Consider the following 18883-nt stretch of genomic DNA (forward strand, 5'->3'; position numbering starts at 1 on the left):
ACTTTTTATCTTGCTGTGTAGCAACAACCTACCTCTAGCAAGCTACGCATAAGACTTAAACGTTAGCTATAATTTCGCTTCTATTTATAGATTCGGGTGCTTCCAACAGTTTTGCTTTTGCTTCGATTGACCAATCAGAGCGCTGCTTTTCCTTTGATATATCGCTTACTCCTTCAAAACCGTCGACTATGGCAGGGAAATCCGGTATGCCGGAGATTTTTTGCAGCCAAAATAGGACACTGCTAGCTAATAATCAACATTTCAATGATTTAGAATTAAAAATACATGGCTATGAACATTCAAATCAATACGTAGAAATATTTCCAATCAAATGGTGACATAATATTAATAATTGATACAAAATTGACTGAGCTGTAATTGTTCAAAACCTGACCACATTTCTACGTGTATTTTTCTTGAGTTCCTTGTTTGCACCGCTATATAGAAAACAAAAATGTGTTCCACATTAAAAGTAGTGCAATGTTTCGTTTTCTCCTGCGACTGGAAGTAAGATTGATTCATTTTCAATGTCAGAAATGAAGTCCGCATTACGTTGATTGAAGTTGCCAAAAATATATTTAGGAGTAATAATTTCTTTAGAAGTAATGCAGGAGTTAATGGCTATGAGGACTCCACCTCCAGATTTTTTCTGACAGAGAGATAAATCCTTAAATTACCTTAAATTACCCTAAATTATAAAGTGGAAATTACTTCGACATATCATGGAATGTTTAATCGATTGTTACACTTCTAGATTCAAATTCGATCCGATTTGCTGTTTCGACATTACAGAGTAATGAGTGATTAAAATCTCAAATTGCCACTTAAAACGACGGACATTAGAAAACTGAAACACCGAAGAATATTCATGCAAAAAACACATGCGGATTGATAAAAAAAGGTATCATCTCACTGCTAGGTGGATTAAGCACGTTTTTTCTGTGAAATGTACTGTATTTCGAGAAAATATAAATCCGAGCGTTATGTATGATTCATATCGATTACACCACTCTTTCGTTTGTGTGTGCTCTAACGACTTACTGTTCGTCAGTTCGCTCGCGTCTAATCACGAACAGTCGCGACTGGCCTGTAGATACAGAGTGACCGGATTCAATTCATCGTTAAATATTGTAATTGTTAAAGTTAGAAAAAAATGTAGAACGGCAGTTCAACAGTTTAAAATAATTAATCTAAAGTTTTAAATAGTTGTATAAACAAACTACGTACACTGTGATAAATTGATAGTATTCTCTTCGCAACCGGTGACTCATAGTACCGAAATAACACGCATGTTGCAATACATTTTTTATGTACTCAACCAATTGTCTCGAACCGTTTCAGCCATATTTTGAATAGTTGTAGAACAAATATCTTCCAGTTAGCTCAATTTAAGATTTAGAGAACTTATCATGGATAACATAAACAACCTTCCAGAAGAGGTAAGTTTTTCTATCGTCGTCGGAATCAGCGTGCGATTTACGAAACCTATTTTTCCAGTTGATAGAACACATCTTCGACTACCTCAACATTCAAGACACAAAGAAAGCAAAAGTCGTTTGCACTCTGTGGTACAAGATTCTGCATGGCATTCGATTCCTACGCAAATGCAAGCTATCGCTAGGTCGTATGTTCGATGATGATCTGGGAGAGTGGGAAAAAAACATCATACGGAGCTACCGGAACATTTCAATAATGCAATGCGACGATCAAGGTAACGATGCGATGGTATAAGATAACGTTCAATTTAAGTATCTGTACGAACCAACTTCAGAGAACCGTCTAGCGGAGCTATTATTTGAATCGGAATGGGACCTGGAAAGCTTGGAATTGTTCAGTTCATTCGAAAGTTGCCGAATGGTTTTTGGGAATCGTTTACCACAAATAGTGAATCTTAGGGAACTCTCGTTAATGTTTGAGGAATGCCACAATACAGAGCCAAATTCAAATACGTGGGAACTTCGGCATGATAGAATTGAAAAGCTCCGACTCAAAAATCCTTGCGTATCGTTACCCCTTAAACCAATACTGCCAAATTTAACTAGTCTTCAGCTACAATCGAATTGTCGCGCCGCTTATCAGATAATAGAATCCTACTGTAGACAGTTGCAATATCTACAAGTGTCGTTCGACAATGCTGAGGTGATGGACGACATGGTGTCGCTAAATTTCCCGGCTCTCGAACACCTAGATGCTCAGCTGTTTCAATATGACGATAAAGAAATGCAGCTGCGATATGCTCGAACACGCAATAAACTAGTGGAAGAAGAAAAGGATGAACAATTCGTGAAAAGCATGGTCAAATTAAAAAATCTTGAATTAGGAAGCAATCTAATGCTTTTTAGAATGGGTACGTGGCTCTCCAAATATGCCAATCAACTGGTAGAGTTATCTCTGGTGTATCTACAGATAGACCAAGAGCAAATCGAAGTGGTTGAAACGATGTCGATTAAGGTATCTAGTCTTGGCTTGGTTTAGTTAATATCCTCTATCTATTTACTTTACCCACAGATACTCAAAATAGCATATTGCAGAATTCTAACGCAATTCCAGACTCTACCAAAGGTAAACTTTCCTAGTCTTACTCGTCTTATTCTGATAGGCAACACATCGGATATTGTGTTCGACAAAGGACTTTCCGAGCTGAAATCGTTAAAATTGTCTATTGGTTCACAAAGTAACCACAAAGTGTTGCACAAAATATGCAACAATTTACTAAATCTGGAACATTTGGAAATAATGCTGCAAAGAAAGGTAAATAACATTCCGCTGTTCGATTAGCGTATATTGACATATAATTTTTCACAAACCAAGCTAGTGAACACATCTCTTCGATATCTTGGCAAGCTGACGAAGCTAAAGTCGTTAGCTTTCTACAACTATAAACCAAATGCAATACTTTGGAAGCACTGTCCTGTGGTACCTAGCCTCCGAAGAATAACTATTCACGAAAGTTTTTTGAAAATTCCTACAATCCAGCATCTAGCCAAACCGTTCCCCGGTCTCAGTGAACTATTTTTGGAATGGTGCTATATAGAACAGCAGGGTGAAGAATGCAACACGGAGCGATTTGAAATCATATCATGCATGGAAAGCAATCAAAGAAGCCTCTGCCACCAGCAATTGAAATCATTTTTTCCGCAGTGCACAATTTCAATGCGCTAGAAAATGCAATGGCCACGGCAATGCTCATTCGTTAACCGATCATCTTGGCGGAAGGCAGGTGGATTCGGAAATGAGACTATCTATGACTCCCAGAGGGGTCAACATTATTTTACATATCTCAGGGGGTAAACGATGAAATAAATCATCATTTTGCGAATTTTTTCCAGAATTATCGTTCAACAAAATAAATTCAAATGTTTTGCATGATAAAAAGCATCATTCGAACAACATTTTGAATTTTTTTCGTGGAAAAATATTGAGAAATAAGTCGGCGAAGAGGTATTTTTGAGAACGCTTCTTAAAAATCACGATTTGCGGTGTCCACTGTATCTCAGCGCAGACTAATCAGAAGTGGACAAATGAACGCATCAGAGTTACAGTAGAAGTTTTTCTAGACCCCAACGTTTCTGCTTGATTTTTTTTTTAATTTTTCAAATTTTTCAGTACCGTAAAGTGGTAGGTTTTTTGCTATTTTCCCGTTTCAAAATAAATTTTCTTGGAAACGGTGCAGAATATAGAAAAATTCACCTGACAATGTCTTCGAAAATTTAGTCGGGAATATTCTGTGAAATTTTCAGAATGATTCATTGAGTTTAGCGGTCGTGTTGCATTTTTTTCTGACTACAGAACTGCTTAAAATTGGAACGCTCGGAAATGCATACCTCTACTTATTCATCAAATATCTCGGCTTTGATAGCTTGTATCATAAATCTACCGTGACAAAGTCTAGATAATTTAGTTTAGATGCGATAAGTACATAAAAACATATACGAGGTCTGTTCAAAAAGTACCCGGAATTCTCATTTTTCTAAAAATTCAAAGTAATCCCCCCTAGATATAATACACTTATGCCAGCGTTTTCTCCAGTCTTCGAAACACCCCTGATAGTCACTTTTTGTAATGCTCTGTAGCACTCTCAGCGATTCTGCCTTTATCTCTTCAATCGATGAAAAACGCTGTCCTTTCATGGGTCTCTTCAACATTGGGAACAGGAAAAAATCACACGGAGCGATATCTGGTGAATAAGGAGGTTGGGGCATGATTAAAGTTTTGTTTTTAGCCAAAAAATCACGAATTAGCAATGATGAATGAGCAGGTGCGTTATCGTGGTGCAAAACCCATGAATTGTTATTCCATAAATCGGGGCGTTTTTTTCGAATTGCTTCACGCAAACGTCGCATTACTTCAAGGTAATACTCCTTATTGACGGTTTGACCTTTTGGCAAGAATTCTAATGCACTATGCCATTATAATCGAAGAAAACAGTAAGCAAAACCTTGACATTTGATCGAACTTGACGTGCTTTTTTCACTCTTGGTGACGTTGGGTGCTTCCACGTGGACGATTGTGCTTTTGTTTCGACATCATAACCGTACACCCATGTTTCATCACCAGTTATGACCCTTTCAAGTAAATTTGGATCGTCGTTGACGTCGTTTAACAGCTCCTGAGCGATGGTAATGAGTTTGTTTTTTTGATCAAAATTCAGCAGTTTTGGAACGAATTTTGCTGCCACTCGTTTCATGCCCAAAACATTTGAAAAATATGATGGCATGATCCAACTGATATGCCAACTTCATCAGCAACTTCTCTAATAGTGATTCGGCGATCATCCATAATCATTTTTTCCACTTTTCCCACATTTTCATCGATTATTGACGTGCTGGGTCGACCGGAGCGTTCGTCGTCTTCAACGTCTTCGCGGCCATCTTGAAAACGCTTATACCACTCGTAAACACTTGTTTTTTTTCATAGCAGACTCACCGTAGGCTCTCTGTAACATTTCGCACACTTGGTTACATTTTATTTCATTTTTCAAGCAAAATTTAATACAAATTCTTTGACTCTTCAATTCTTCCATTGTTTAAACTAACAAAAATCGCCGAGCTCAAAAAAACACGTCTACACCAGCCGCTACAAGACAGAATGTAAACAATGAATACAGCTGAAAATTTCACCATACATTAGGGACATATGTACCAACACAATAAAAAAAAAATTGACCACCGGACTCTCCAGACGCGCGCAATTAAAAAATTCCGGGAACTTTTTGAACAGACCTCGTATGTTATCGCGATAAAAATAAAGTCTTGTATTTTTCTGTGAAACAAAGTCAGTTTCAATGCATCCACCATTTGTTTTTGGTTTCCTGATAGCATTCTGAAAAAGGAGAGAGAAATAAAATTTGCTCGACAAGGCTGCCAAACACACAGACACATCTTAGTGAAAGTTGAATATTTTTTCATTGTTCATTGGAATCCATGTAATGTCCAACCCATACGATAGAATAATGTGATAAAACTTCTCATCAAAATAATAAAATGTATGCTGGTAACCCGGTACAGTTTGCTGATATACACTGAAATGAAAATCTTATTTATATTCATTAGATTTGTCATATGAATCATATGCCGAATATAATTCATAGATATTATATAGAAACTTATAATCTTTATTTAATGTGTACGTCAAATCTAAATGGACGTTATCATAATGAAAGTTATAAAAATATCCCATATAATTTATATGGAAATCCGATGAAAGTCGTGAATCGTACTGCTTGAAGCTGTAGGAATAGTTGTGTCCTCGATATTCGTCAACTGCTCCAGACCATTTTTTTTCAGGAAGTTCCGCATCTCAATGTAATTTTAAATCGCTGAAAAAACAGCTCATCCAACTTCGTTCAAGGATATGCGTTAACGGACCATGAAATATATATCCGGTACGTTTCATTACTCTATCTGTCTAGTAAGATTCATTTTTTTTTATTTTCAGTCTCGGGATCTCACTTCTCTTTCGCAAATATCATGAGGTGCTCCCTTACCGAACGGAATACTAGTATTAGCTTGAATCTTCAAAGAAAAGTAGTAGTTTGCAATTATCTACTATTCGTATGACCTCCATTGAAAGTTATATATATATATATATATATATATATATATATATATATATATATATATATATATATATATATATATATATATATATATATATATATATATATATATATATATATATATATATTATATATATTTTACTAAACTAGTCATATGGTATATATGAACCTATCTAAATAAATTCGAAGTGAATATAATATGCGCTTCATAAATTGTTCCAATGTATGTTGTGCGGATATCTAGTAATGGTTATAAGACGCGCCAATAAATTTGACTCAGACTGGAAATTTCATTCGTTATATGGAAATCCTGTAAAAATAATGTTAAGAAGAGTTTTATGTTTCATAAGATTATCTCATATATTTGACATGATGTTGAACACATCTTGTAACTATTATTGGAAATGCTAATAGTGCAAAATCATTAGAATATCATATAATGTGAAAATGAAAATTTAGCTCAGTGTACGAGAGAGTACAAGAGAAATACGATGCGCAAAGGGAATTGAAAAGCCACGTGGTCGATTTAAAACTCAACACGTGGTCCTCTATCCTCAGACCTTAAACCTCTCTAAAGTAACAAACAACGAAGAAGAAAATGTTGGGGATTGTTTTTTTTATATGTAGAAAGTGTGTGCAAAATTTGAAAAAAATTGGTTCAGTAGTTTTTGAATGACGATGGACACGGGCTTTCAAAACTTGGTTTCGAGGAAAACGCGTTTAAAGGTTTTTGTCTATAAAATCAATGGAAACAATTATTTACTCCAGGGAGCCCGTAGGGTCTAGCATGTTCAAAAAATCATATTTTTTCTTTCATAATTTATTATAAGAAAACATCTCAAAAATGTTTTGTCAAATTTTGAAGTCAATCGAAGCAGAAATCTTGGGCCTGCGCGCCGAGATTTCGCTTCTTCGTAGAATGAGATAGCCATAGGTAAAGGGCCATAACTTCCAGAGTTTCGTTCCAATTTCACAGAAAATGTTTTACTATAAGAAAATATAAAGAAAATAATAAATAATTTTTCAAAAGTGCTAGACCCTACCCGCCCCTTAACAATTACCCCGAAATCAGAAAATGCGTTTGCCGAAATTTCGGAACATGCAGGCACGTTCCCAGAGGGGGGACCCAAGGGGCCCTGGCCCCTCCCGAAATCGGAAATTATAGATTGCTTTTTGCATACTATTCCCGCATTTATTTCTTATACATAGAAAACATTAGGGTTAAAGATTTTGGTTTCAAAAAAAATCTTTGGGAGGCAAAACGGCGGAGGAAGCCAAGCAAAAATATTAGATGATATCATGAGTCTAGTGCTCCTTTAGATTGCACCGTGAAATTGGGGTTTCGAGAGTTTCGTGGCGGTCGAGACTCTACTGCCGATGAAGCCCGTAGCGGTAGGTACTTCGATGCGCTTACAAAGGACTATGTCAAAACTACACGAGATGGAGCTGGATGTTTGGAAATAGAAGGTGTGCGATCCAACAGATGAACAAGGATTAGTACACAGCGCACTTACCATGGTTTAAGTAAGGTTCTGCAGATGAAAAAGATATCCGCTCAATGCCGCGGATACATACTCCAAAAACTAAAAAAACGAACGCGAGCTCACTTCGGAAACGTGTTAGACTATGCTGCAGCAAATTAGGTTGGACTTTTCAATAACTGTTGAAGAATCCTGGATTCATTATTACACGCCATGAAATGTAATGATTATCCGACAAGGAACTAAAGCCGGAATGAGTGTTCCGAGGTAGTCTAGGGAGGCTCAATGGGTTCATGACATCGGTTATCTGGAAATGTTATGGCATACTTTTCAAGAACTGCCTTGAAAAAGGAAAAATAACCCATCGACAGTGAATCAATATGCGTGCAATATTGGAGCGAGTGAATAACAGTGAAATAGACAGTTTGCCTGTACATAAGAGCAACGCCATCATCAACGATTTAGGGTTCCAATTGCTTCCCCATCCTCATTATTCACCCAGTTTGGCTCCCTCGAACTATAACAATCTTCTTGCGCTTAGCTGTTCCAAACTATCAATAAATCGATGTGAGTTTCCTTTTGGAGTGTTCGACTGCTATTTCCGGAACCTGAAATTGGGAATTTATTTTTGATCTGGGCCCCTCCCGAAACGAAAGCCTGGGTACGGGCCTGGGAACATGTATTAGCTTTTGCCGAAATTCGGCAAGACAGCTGTCGTTGACGTTTTACATTTTCGCTTGGCACTACGCAACTATTTTCTAAAGAAAAATTTCGAAGAAATTTTCCTGTGTTTATTAAACAAAATAGAATTGGTCTGAAAGGAAAAGGTAAGATTCTACGTTCTATTCTTCAAATTATTGTATAATAACATCAAATTATTGTTGATTATTTATAGAATGCACCTTCCAGATCCTGCTTCCACTGTCGGGAGGACATTATAGGGTATGCCGAAGGAATTGTATATTTTACAATAGTATGTAGTCTAAACTTGTGTGGGTTTCTACGAAAATAAAATGAAATGTCAATCAATTGGATTTTTGAAATTTAAAAAAAAACGAATTCTTTGTTTACTATCAATTGCTGAAAGGTCAGTAGTTCATAAATTCCACTTCGTTGCTTCTGCTGAATATGCAGTAAACGTTTTGCCGAGCAGACAGTAAATTTTTTTTTCGCTGACGATTTCGATAATAACTGACGTTCGTTAAATTTGAGATTACCGAGACTCTCAGAAATTATATTTGTTTTGCAGAGATGAATACCAAGTGCTCGGCGGTGGTGCAAATCTCGGGAATTATTTTGCCCAGATTTAACGAAAAAAAAAGTGTGTATGTAATTCTAAGTAATCACAAGAGGTGTTTTGGGCTTTGGATGAAAATTATTCAGCCCAAATGTTTTGCAGTTTTCCTTGTATGTTAAGAAATATTTGTTGAACCAAATGAATTAAATACACGGACATTTAACATTTAATTGCAGATTGCCGATTGCAGATTGCAACGAAATAATATTCTAGATTTGATGCTTTAATAGTGAAAAAATTGATCCAAACAAAAAACATAAAAAAACAACCGAATTTATAAATATACACCCAAACCTCCGTTTACTTAAACTTTTTTTACGTTACCTCTTTTTACGTAACTCTTTACGAACAAAATCCCAAATAGCGTAATCTCTTTTTTTTACGAACAAAATCCCAAATAATCAGATACATTTCAAACATGGTTTTCCCGTTTCAAAAATATCCATATTATAAGGGTTTTCAAGGAATATTAATTAACCGGAAGTCGCCGTCTTGTAATTCAGAACCACCTCAAACATCATTTTGCAACATATACTCATCAACATATAACCCATGCCGAAAATACCCATATTGTAAAGGTTTTCACGGAATATAAATAAAACCGAAGTCGTTATCTTGGAATTCAGCACCACCTCGAACATCGTTTTCCGACATCTTCTCATCAAACCCGCTCCGAAAATATCCATATTGTATGGGTTTTCAAGGAATGTCAACAACCGGAAGTCGTCATCTTGGAGTTCAGAGCCACCTCAAACATCGTTTTCCAATATGTATTTATCAAATCCATGCTGAAAATACCCAGATTATAAAGGTTTGTAACGAATATCGATGAACCGGAAGTCGCCATCTTGTAATTCAGAACCATCTCAAAAGTCGTTTCGCAACATGTACTCAACAAACCCATGTCGAAAATACCCAAATTCTAAAGGTTTTCACGGAATATCAATAAACCGGAAGTCGCCTTCTTGGAACTCAGAACCACCTCAAACATCGATTTTCAACATGTACACGGAACCACCCGCGATCCCATTTCAACCAGAATATTAGTTGATTTTCTCAGTCGGTGTTGAACAGTCGTTCGCACCGCACGCGTATAGCTCTTGGCTCCTGGAATTTTTTTTCTGGCTACCTAGAGTTTCATTGATTCAAGGCTTCAGTCTTTTTCAAGGCTACCTGAATCACTAACTAAGTGATACAAGGAGTGATATTAGAGTGACTAAGAAATTAATCAGCCTTTTTTAAGGCTAGCTAGGAGTCTAATCGAAGACTAATTTAGCCTAGTTAATTTAATTTAAAATTTCATTAATTTCAAAAATGCCTGCGTCCAACCGGAAAGGCAACAAGCCTAAGGCTAAAAATAATTCAATACGGAATAAATCACAATCCGTTATTCAACATTTTTCTAATAAAATTCACGATCTTATAGAATCTGAATGTAAAAATAAAAGACAACGGACGGATTTCCCTTCCGTTCATTCTATGTCGTCTAACAATATTTACGAGATTCTTCCTGAATCCGATTGTAGCGACATAGAAGAAAATTCTTCAAAAATTCCCAAAATTGACGCTTGTCGTTCTGGGAAGAAACATCAATCTATGCCACCAGTGACGGTGATGATTTCCGACTTCAAAGCATTCCGTACTGAGCTTTCTACTTTTCTCCCGGAAGTAAAAGTCTCATTTCAAATCGGACGAAGAGGAGAATGTCGAGTCTTGGTGGATGGATTGGAAGATTACGAACGACTTATTCGATATTTGTCCGAGAAACTTCATAAATTTTATTCATATGATATAAAATCAGACAGACCCTTCAAGGCTGTCTTGAAAGGATTATCAAATGATCAAAGTATTGATGAAATTAAAAATGAACTAAAAGAATTGCTTGGTTTTGCCCCTTCCCAAGTAATACTTATGAAAAAAAGAGCGAATGGTACTTCTAAACCACGCTCTGGAATTTCCCATGAACTTTACCTAATACACTTCAATCGAAGTGATGTAAACAATTTGAAAACTTTAGAAAAAGTACGTTTCATTTCCCACAATAAAATTCATTGGGAACATAATAAACGGCATAATCGTATTGCAAACTTAACGCAATTTCGTCGTTGCCAAGGCTTCGGTCATGGAACCAAAAATTGTCATATGGATATACGGTGTTTGAATTGTGGTAAATCGCATTCGAAAGACGATTGTCCAACGAATGAAACCACTGATAAATTTTCATGTTCAAATTGCAATGGAAATCATAAATCCAATTATTTGAAATGTCCTGTCAGGGAAAAAATTTTAAACGCTCGTTCGCTTCGACAACAAGTCAAATCAACGACCTTAAATTTACAGAACATAGCTGAAAATCAGAAAACCGTTACAAATGCCACGCCTAATTCGGCACTGATTTCTTCGAAACAAAAAACAGGTACGCCTGCCAATTCGTCTTCTAACGAAAACAATTTATTGACAGGTAGATCGACCTCGTCATCATCTTCTTCTAATGTCAGTTATGCTGGTATATTAGGTAGAAATCTATCACCTATTTCTTCTAATGTAAATAATCAAAACACAGGACCGCCTTGCAGTTCTTCTTCTAACGAAAACAATTTATTAATAGGTAGACCGGCCAAATCATCTTCTTCTAATGGCAGTCTACCTACAAATATTCCTTCAATGCCATTCGCTTCTTTAAATGAAGTCGATTTAGGCGATATAACTGAAAATAAAATGATCTACCTACAAGATCAACTTTTTCAAATGATCATCCAAATGAATTCAACTTCATCACTTTTTGAAGCATTTCAAATCGGATGGAAATTTGCAAATAATATTATAATGAATTTAAAATTTAACAGTGATGTTAAATAATTATTTGAATATTTTAAATTGGAATGCTCGATCTTTGAAATCGAGTGAAGATGAATTTTATAATTTTCTCAAAGTTCACAAAATTCATATTGCCATTGTGACAGAAACTTTTCTTAAACCAAATGTAAAATTGAAAAGTAATCCACATTATGTGGTTCATCGATTTGACAGGTTTACTGGAATGGGTGGTGGAGTTGCCATTTTTGTCCAACGGCAAATTAAACATCGAATTTTACCTTCTTTCAATACCAAAGTTATTGAAAGCTTGGGAATCGAAGTTGAAACCATTCATGGAATTTATTTCATCGCTGGAGCATATTTGCCATTCCAATGCACCGGCGAACAATTAAATTTCTTTAAAGGCGATTTGCAAAAACTTACAAGATATCGATCGAAATTTTTCGTAATAGGGGACTTAAATGCTAAGCATGTCCAGTGGAATTGTAGGCAAAATAACAGTAATGGTAAAATACTTCATAATCAACTCTCAGCTGGTTACTTCACAGTTCTTCATCCCAGTAATCCTACTTGTTTCTCTTCCGAGAAAAACCCGTCTACAATTGATCTGGTTCTAACAGATCAAAGTCACATTTGTAGTGAACCGATTACTCATGCTGACTTTGACTCAGATCATCTTCCAGTAACATTCAGACTTTCCAACGAAGCTATAATAAATCCAATTAGTTCTATTTTCAACTATCATAGAGCTAATTGGTTGGATTACAGATCTCACATTGAAAATCATGTGGATCATGAAACTATTTTAGAAAATTCTGCGGACATCGACACAGCAATTGACAATTTGAATCATTATATTATCGAAGCTAGAAATCTTTCAGTTCCCAAAGCTCAAACTAAATTAAATTCTCCTATCATCGATGACAATCTTCAACTGCTCATTCGGTTGAAGAATGTTCGTCGACGACAATATCAACGTTCTCGTGATCCTGCTATGAAAAACATAGTTAAGGATTTACAAAAAGAAATTAAACATAGATTTACTCTTTTGCGAAATGAAAATTTCGCTAAAGAAGTTGAACAAATTAAACCATATTCTAAACCTTTCTGGAAACTTTCTAAGGTTCTTAAGAAACCTCAGAAACCAATTCCTGCTCTCAAGGAAGGAAATCAAATACTTCTTACAAATGGTGAAAAAGCTCAAAAACTTGCTCAGCAGTTCGAGAGTGTTCACAATTTTAATTTAAACGTTGTGAGTCCTATTGAAAATGAAGTCTCACTGAAATATGATCATATTTCAACCCAAGTGTTATCACACGATGACATTATTGAGACGAATTTTGATGAAATTAAATCAACTATTAGGAAACTCAAAAACATGAAGGCTCCTGGTAATGATGGAATTTTTAATATTCTTATTAAAAATCTTCCCGATGTTGCCTTGAGACTCCTGGTTAAAATTTTCAACAAGTGTTTTTCATTAGCTTACTTCCCAAAAAGATGGAAAAACGCTAAAGTAATTCCTATCCTAAAACCTGATAAAAACCCAGCAGAAACATCAAGTTATCGCCCAATTAGCTTACTTTCTTCTATCAGTAAACTTTTTGAAAAAAATATCTTGTTGAGAATGATGACTCATATAAATGAGAATTCAATTTTTTACCAGAGCAGTTTGGATTTCGTCATGAACATTCAACTACTCATCAACTTGTCAGAGTAACGAACATGCTAAAATCAAATAAATCTTCTGGGTTATCCACTGGAGTTGCTCTTCTAGACATAGAAAAAGCATTCGACAGTGTTTGGCACAAAGGTTTAATAGCAAAAATGTCCGATTTCCAGTTTCCTATTTATTTGATCAAAATGATTCAAAATTATTTAACTGATCGTACTCTTCAGGTTAGCTATCAGAACTGTAAATCTGAATTGCTACCCGTACGAGCCGGTGTTCCGCAGGGTTCGAGCGTAGCTCCAATCTTGTATAATATTTTCACTTCTGATCTTCCAAATCTACCCGTTGGTTGTCAGAGATCGCTATTCTGTGACGACACAAGTCTGTTAGCCACAGGTAGAAATCTAAGAGTGATCTGCAGTCGCCTACAAAGAAGTTTAAATATTTTCAGTGATTATCTGTCAAAATGGAAAATTAAACCAAATGCAGCAAAAACGCAATTAATTATCTTTCCTCACAAGCCAAGAGCTTCTTTTCTTAAACCAAACAATAATCACATTCTTAAATTGAATGGCTTGGAATTGACATGGTCTGATCAAGCTAAATACTTAGGTTTAACGTATGACAAAAAACTCACCTTCAACGATCACATTGAAGGAATCCAGGCAAAGTGTAATAAATATATTAAATGTTTATATCCTCTTATAAACAGAAATTCTAAGCTCAGTCTAAAAAACAAACTGTTAATTTATAAACAAATTTTCAGACCAGCCATGCTTTATGCGGTACCAATTTGGTCAAGTTGTTGTTCCACCAGGAAGAAAACGCTTCAAAGGATTCAGAATAAAATTCTGAAAATGATTTTGAAGCGTCCTCCCTGGTTTAGCACAAATGAGTTACACAGACTCACAAATATAGAACCATTAGATGTAATGTCACATAATATTATAAGCAAATTCCGACAAAAATCGATGCAATCTTCAATTGAATCGATTCGCTCTCTGTATTAGTTAGTAAGTTAGTATATAAGTTCCTTTTCCCCATTACACAATATAAGTAGGTTTAGAATTTTCCCTACACAAAAATCTCAGAATTGCGGAAGCAAATAATGTCTTCATGGTAATAACCAAATCATATATATATAACAGGGCTGAAAAGTCACCACTTGTGGCTGAACACCCAATTTAAATCTTAATAATTTAATTTTAACTCATATTCCAATGAATAGTTATTAAAAAAAAAAAAAGTTGATTTTCTGAATTCGATTGGTTAAAATTTGGTACAACTAATCGATTGTTGTTTTAACTAAACTGTCATTTTTGTTTTTCGATTAGCAGAAACGATGGTTGAAACAACTAATTTAACTGTTTGAAAAAAAATGCTGTCAATTAGTGAGGACACATACCTTTCAATTTCAACAAATATTTTAGTTGAAATAAGTGGTGTTGTTATTGAAACAAAATTCTGTTAGTTGAAAAATAAATCGGTTTTATTTATTTTAGACATTGCAAATGGTTGAATCAACTCGAACAATGTTATTGATTTGAGAAAATAATCAAAATATACTTACTGATACACGTCATGATCTATTTGAAATAAGTTCGGTATGTTGAAATTCATGAAATAAATATCGTTGTTAAAATATAAACAGTATTTTATATTGACATGTAATATAATTAGGGCTGGGAAAACCACCGATCACTGCTGATTTCAAGTGATCTTAACCAAGGAATAAATTATCATTACGAAATCAGAACTGATCTGATCTCTAGGTGATTTTGATTTTTGTATGATCATGATCATGTCAAGTCGAGATCAGTAAAGATCTAAATTCTAAAAAAATACTTCTGATTCGATCGGAAATGATTGATGTAGAAAAATGTTTTTAATCAGCAAAAGTGCCCGAAGGGGCGAGTAAATTAGCGAAATTATTAAATTTACCTACAATGAGTATTGAAAGATTATGCCTTCAAACGATTGAACTAAAGTTATGCACTGATAATTTTAGTCAATTTATATGAGCTTGGGTGCATCAACCGCTGGGAATTGGAATTTCGCGACGGCAATTCAAACGCGCCATTCAATCGCAGCGCGTTATGTGTGTTTGAAAGCCTTCGCTCCTGTTACTTTTATAGATTAAATTCATGCCAAAAAGCGTGCTAATGCATGAACATCATAGTCGCTATCAAACAGCTGGAAGTAAAATAGTCTGCTGGAAGTAAATCAATGATCGAATTTTAAGCATAAAATTTTTGCGCATACCCGAAAGATTACGATGATTCATTAACATTTTCTAATTTGTCACCAAATTTTTTTCATCTTAAACAAGATTAACTTTATCACAACACCGCTGTTAGATAAACACTTGTTATCATAAATTTCTCAAATCGAATGAACACAATTTCACCAAATGCTTTAACCATCGATGTTGTTTTCATTGACATTTTGAAGCGACGCGAACAGATTTCAACTAAAAGAGTTGTTGATTTTGCATTGCGATTATTGTTTTGCTTTCAACTGTCTCCGGCATTTGACAGCATTCTAAACAACATATTTTTCAACGACTTGAATATAACAGATCGGCTGAAAAGTTCGTATCGTTCCTATGAGAGGGCGCCACTAGAATTAAATCCATACCATTTTCAGTTAGTACCAACCTTCAAAAGATACGTGTATAAATTTGACAGCTGTCTGATTATTAGTTTGTGAGATATTGCATTTTGAGTGAAGCTACTTTTGTTATTGTGAAAAAAATGGAAAAAAAGGAATTTCGTGTGTTGATGAAACACTACTTTTTGATGAAAAAAAGTGCAGCCGATACCAAAAAATGGCTTGATGAGTGTTATCCAGACTCTGTACCGGGCGAAGCAACAATTCGTAAGTGGTTTGCAATATTTCGTACTGGTATGAGCACCGAAGACGATGAACGCAGTGGACGTCCAAAAGAGGCTGTTACCGATGAAAACGTGAAAAAAATCCACAAAATGATTTTCAATGACCGTAAAGTGAAGTTGATCGAGATAACTGACACCCTAAAGATATCAAAGGAACGTGTTGGACACGTTCACGAATATTTGGATAAGAGAAAGCTTTGTGCAAAATGGGTGCCGCGTGAGCTCACAATCGATCAAAAACAACAACGAATTGATGATTCTGAGCAGTGTTTGGAGCTGTTATATCGAAATAAAACCGATTTTTTTCGTCGATATATAACAATGGACGAAACATGGCTCCATCACTTCACTCCGGAGTCCAATCGACAGTCAGCTGAGTGGACTGCACGCGATGAACCGAACCCAAAGCGTGGAAAGACTCAACAATCGGCCGGTAAGGTTATGGCGTCTGTATTTTGGTATTCGCATGGTATAATTTTCATCGACTACCTTGAAAAGGGAAAAACCATCAACAGTGACTATTGTATAGCGTTATTAGAGCGTTTGAAGGACGAAATTTAAAAAAAAACGGCCTCATTTGAAAAAGAAAAAAGTTTTGTTTCATCAAGACAATGCATCCTGTCACAAGTCGATAAAAACCATGCTGAAATTGAACGAATTGGGCTTCGAATTGCTCCCTCATCCACCGTATTCTCCAGATTTGGCCCCAGTGACTTTTTCCTGTTCTCAGACTTCAAGAGAATGCTCGCTGGTAAAAAATTTAGAAGCAATGAAGAGGTAATCGCTGAAACTGAGGCCTATTTTGAGGCAAAGGACAAATCGTACAACAAAAAGTTAGAAGATCGCTATAATCGCTGTATCGCCTCTGATGGCAATTATGTTGAATAATAAAAACGAATTTTGGCAAAAAAATGTGTGTTTCTATTAAACGATACGAACTTTTCAGCCGAACTGTTATGCAAATCAAAACCCATATTGGTTGAATCAAAAAGAAATTGGTTAAATCAACTATCGCAAAAATTAAAATTTTATGATCGAAGGGTTCTCCGTGTGGGCAGGTCCCCAGTGGACCTTTTTGTTTCGGGCTTCAGACTTCGTCTGAAGCATTATTCCACAGATCGAAGAGAATTGCTCCGACAGTATCGAGTAGCAGTTTGACACCAGTGTGACTACGTCAACGTATTATCGTTCGGCTCGGCTACAGCAGATGGGAATTCATTATACGAAGCCGACAGTTCCGTCCGCCATTTTGAAGCACTTTAACCACCCTGGCAACCGAAATAGTTGCGGAGTATCTTCGCCATCCCGTATTCAATAGCGATCGATCGGAGATCAGTCCCAGAGAATAGCTGGATACGAGCCCGTACAGAACGTATTGCTCAGGAATATCCGGATACAGAAACCCCAACGAAAAGCGCAAGTAATAGATATAAGATATGGTGACGTCACTTTACATAAGTTATGCTAGTTGTTAGGCCTAGAATAAAAAGTAAATGTTTGTTAAAATGAAAAGCTGTAGAAGATAGACACTGTCAGCACATTCATCCTTTCTTTCGGTTATTGATTCGGTTTACGGACTCGAAAGGAGTCGCCAGCCCTCGTCTTCGGTAGGAGATTTGGAAGGATTTTTCTATGTGTGTTTCTCAGAGTAGAAAAACTGAAATATATCGACCTTTGGTATGTTCCACCTTGGTTTTCAGCAGGGATGGATGGTTCGTTTCCAATAGTTCCCGGACACAGTGAGTTCCGTGGTGAGTACCGGCCAAGCTCTAGACGGGTGTCTATGATAGCAAGCCTACAACATACCGTTCCACCCACTGAGTAAACTAAAGGGGGTAACAAACACTATTGGAAATCTCGTCAAATGGATTTGTTGATTTCGGTATATTTGTTGTTCACTGACAAGCTCAGCTCAATATTTTTCCAAACTTCGGCAAAAGAACGCGCTTTACCGAGATATCAGAATATTACATTCTGGAAAATAGCTTATGGATTACTGAACAATCAGTAAAATGTCGTGTTGCCGATCTAATTCAGTATTTCATTATGCCGAGCTCAAGAATCTCTTTTAAGTATGTATATGACCTCGGTAAAAAGTCGGTTTTCACAGTGATTGCATAGCCTTTCTATATGAGAAAGACAAAAACCTTCTAAATTTTACTAAAAACTCATAGAATTTGTAGATCATGTTGGTTCAACAATGTTGGCCATACGAACAGCTTCGATCATATCGTCTGCCGAATTCCGGTCAAAGAAATTTATTTATATGGGAATATGAGTGATATGAGAGAGTTAAAGACATCATTACACCAGTAGGTGTATTAAAACTGATTTTGCAGTGTATTACTACAACTACGAAATGCCATATCAAATGGAAAATGTAAGAAAATCCTCCAAATATTATTGTAATCATGAATTGAATTTGACTCCGCTACTTTATCTTGTGGAATGTTACAGTAGTAAAACATCATTGGCAACCCTGCATGCATGAACGGAAGAGTGACACCAGCTTACTCTCGCGTGAACCGGAGAGTGGTGACCACCCGTGCGAGCATAACATTGTGTGTACGAGAGAGAGAACAGCGAATGAATTTGCTGACAGCCAAGCATGGATGATCGCGCGCGGTGCTGAGTACGACCGAGTCGCGTGGATTCGCGCGGCTA

At 36.1% G+C, this 18883-nt stretch overlaps 1 protein-coding gene across 1 annotated transcript; it reads left to right on the plus strand.

Annotated features, from left to right (window-relative positions):
* The first annotated feature begins 1142 nt into the window (after positions 1–1142).
* LOC131435190 (uncharacterized) lies at positions 1143–3280 on the plus strand. The gene is made up of 5 exons (XM_058602828.1): positions 1143–1439; positions 1498–1711; positions 1772–2451; positions 2509–2751; positions 2812–3280. The coding sequence occupies exons 1-5, from the start codon at positions 1410–1412 to the stop codon at positions 3160–3162; spliced, it is 1518 nt and encodes a 505-aa protein (XP_058458811.1). The 5' UTR covers positions 1143–1409; the 3' UTR covers positions 3163–3280.
* Positions 3281–18883: the final 15603 nt, after the last annotated feature.

Source organism: Malaya genurostris, chromosome 3 (assembly GCF_030247185.1).
Source record: "Malaya genurostris strain Urasoe2022 chromosome 3, Malgen_1.1, whole genome shotgun sequence".
In the NCBI taxonomy this organism is placed as follows: domain Eukaryota; kingdom Metazoa; phylum Arthropoda; class Insecta; order Diptera; family Culicidae; genus Malaya; species Malaya genurostris.

What these genes read in the sequence shown, in the direction of transcription:
- LOC131435190 (XM_058602828.1), top strand. Translation starts at nt 1,410, where the DNA reads ATGGATAACATAAACAACCTTCCAGAAGAG. An exon ending in AATGCAATGCGACGATCAAG is followed by an intron (nt 1,712 to 1,771) that starts GTAACGATGCGA and finishes AACCAACTTCAG; the next exon opens with AGAACCGTCTAGCGGAGCTA. An exon ending in TTGAAACGATGTCGATTAAG is followed by an intron (nt 2,452 to 2,508) that starts GTATCTAGTCTT and finishes CTTTACCCACAG; the next exon opens with ATACTCAAAATAGCATATTG.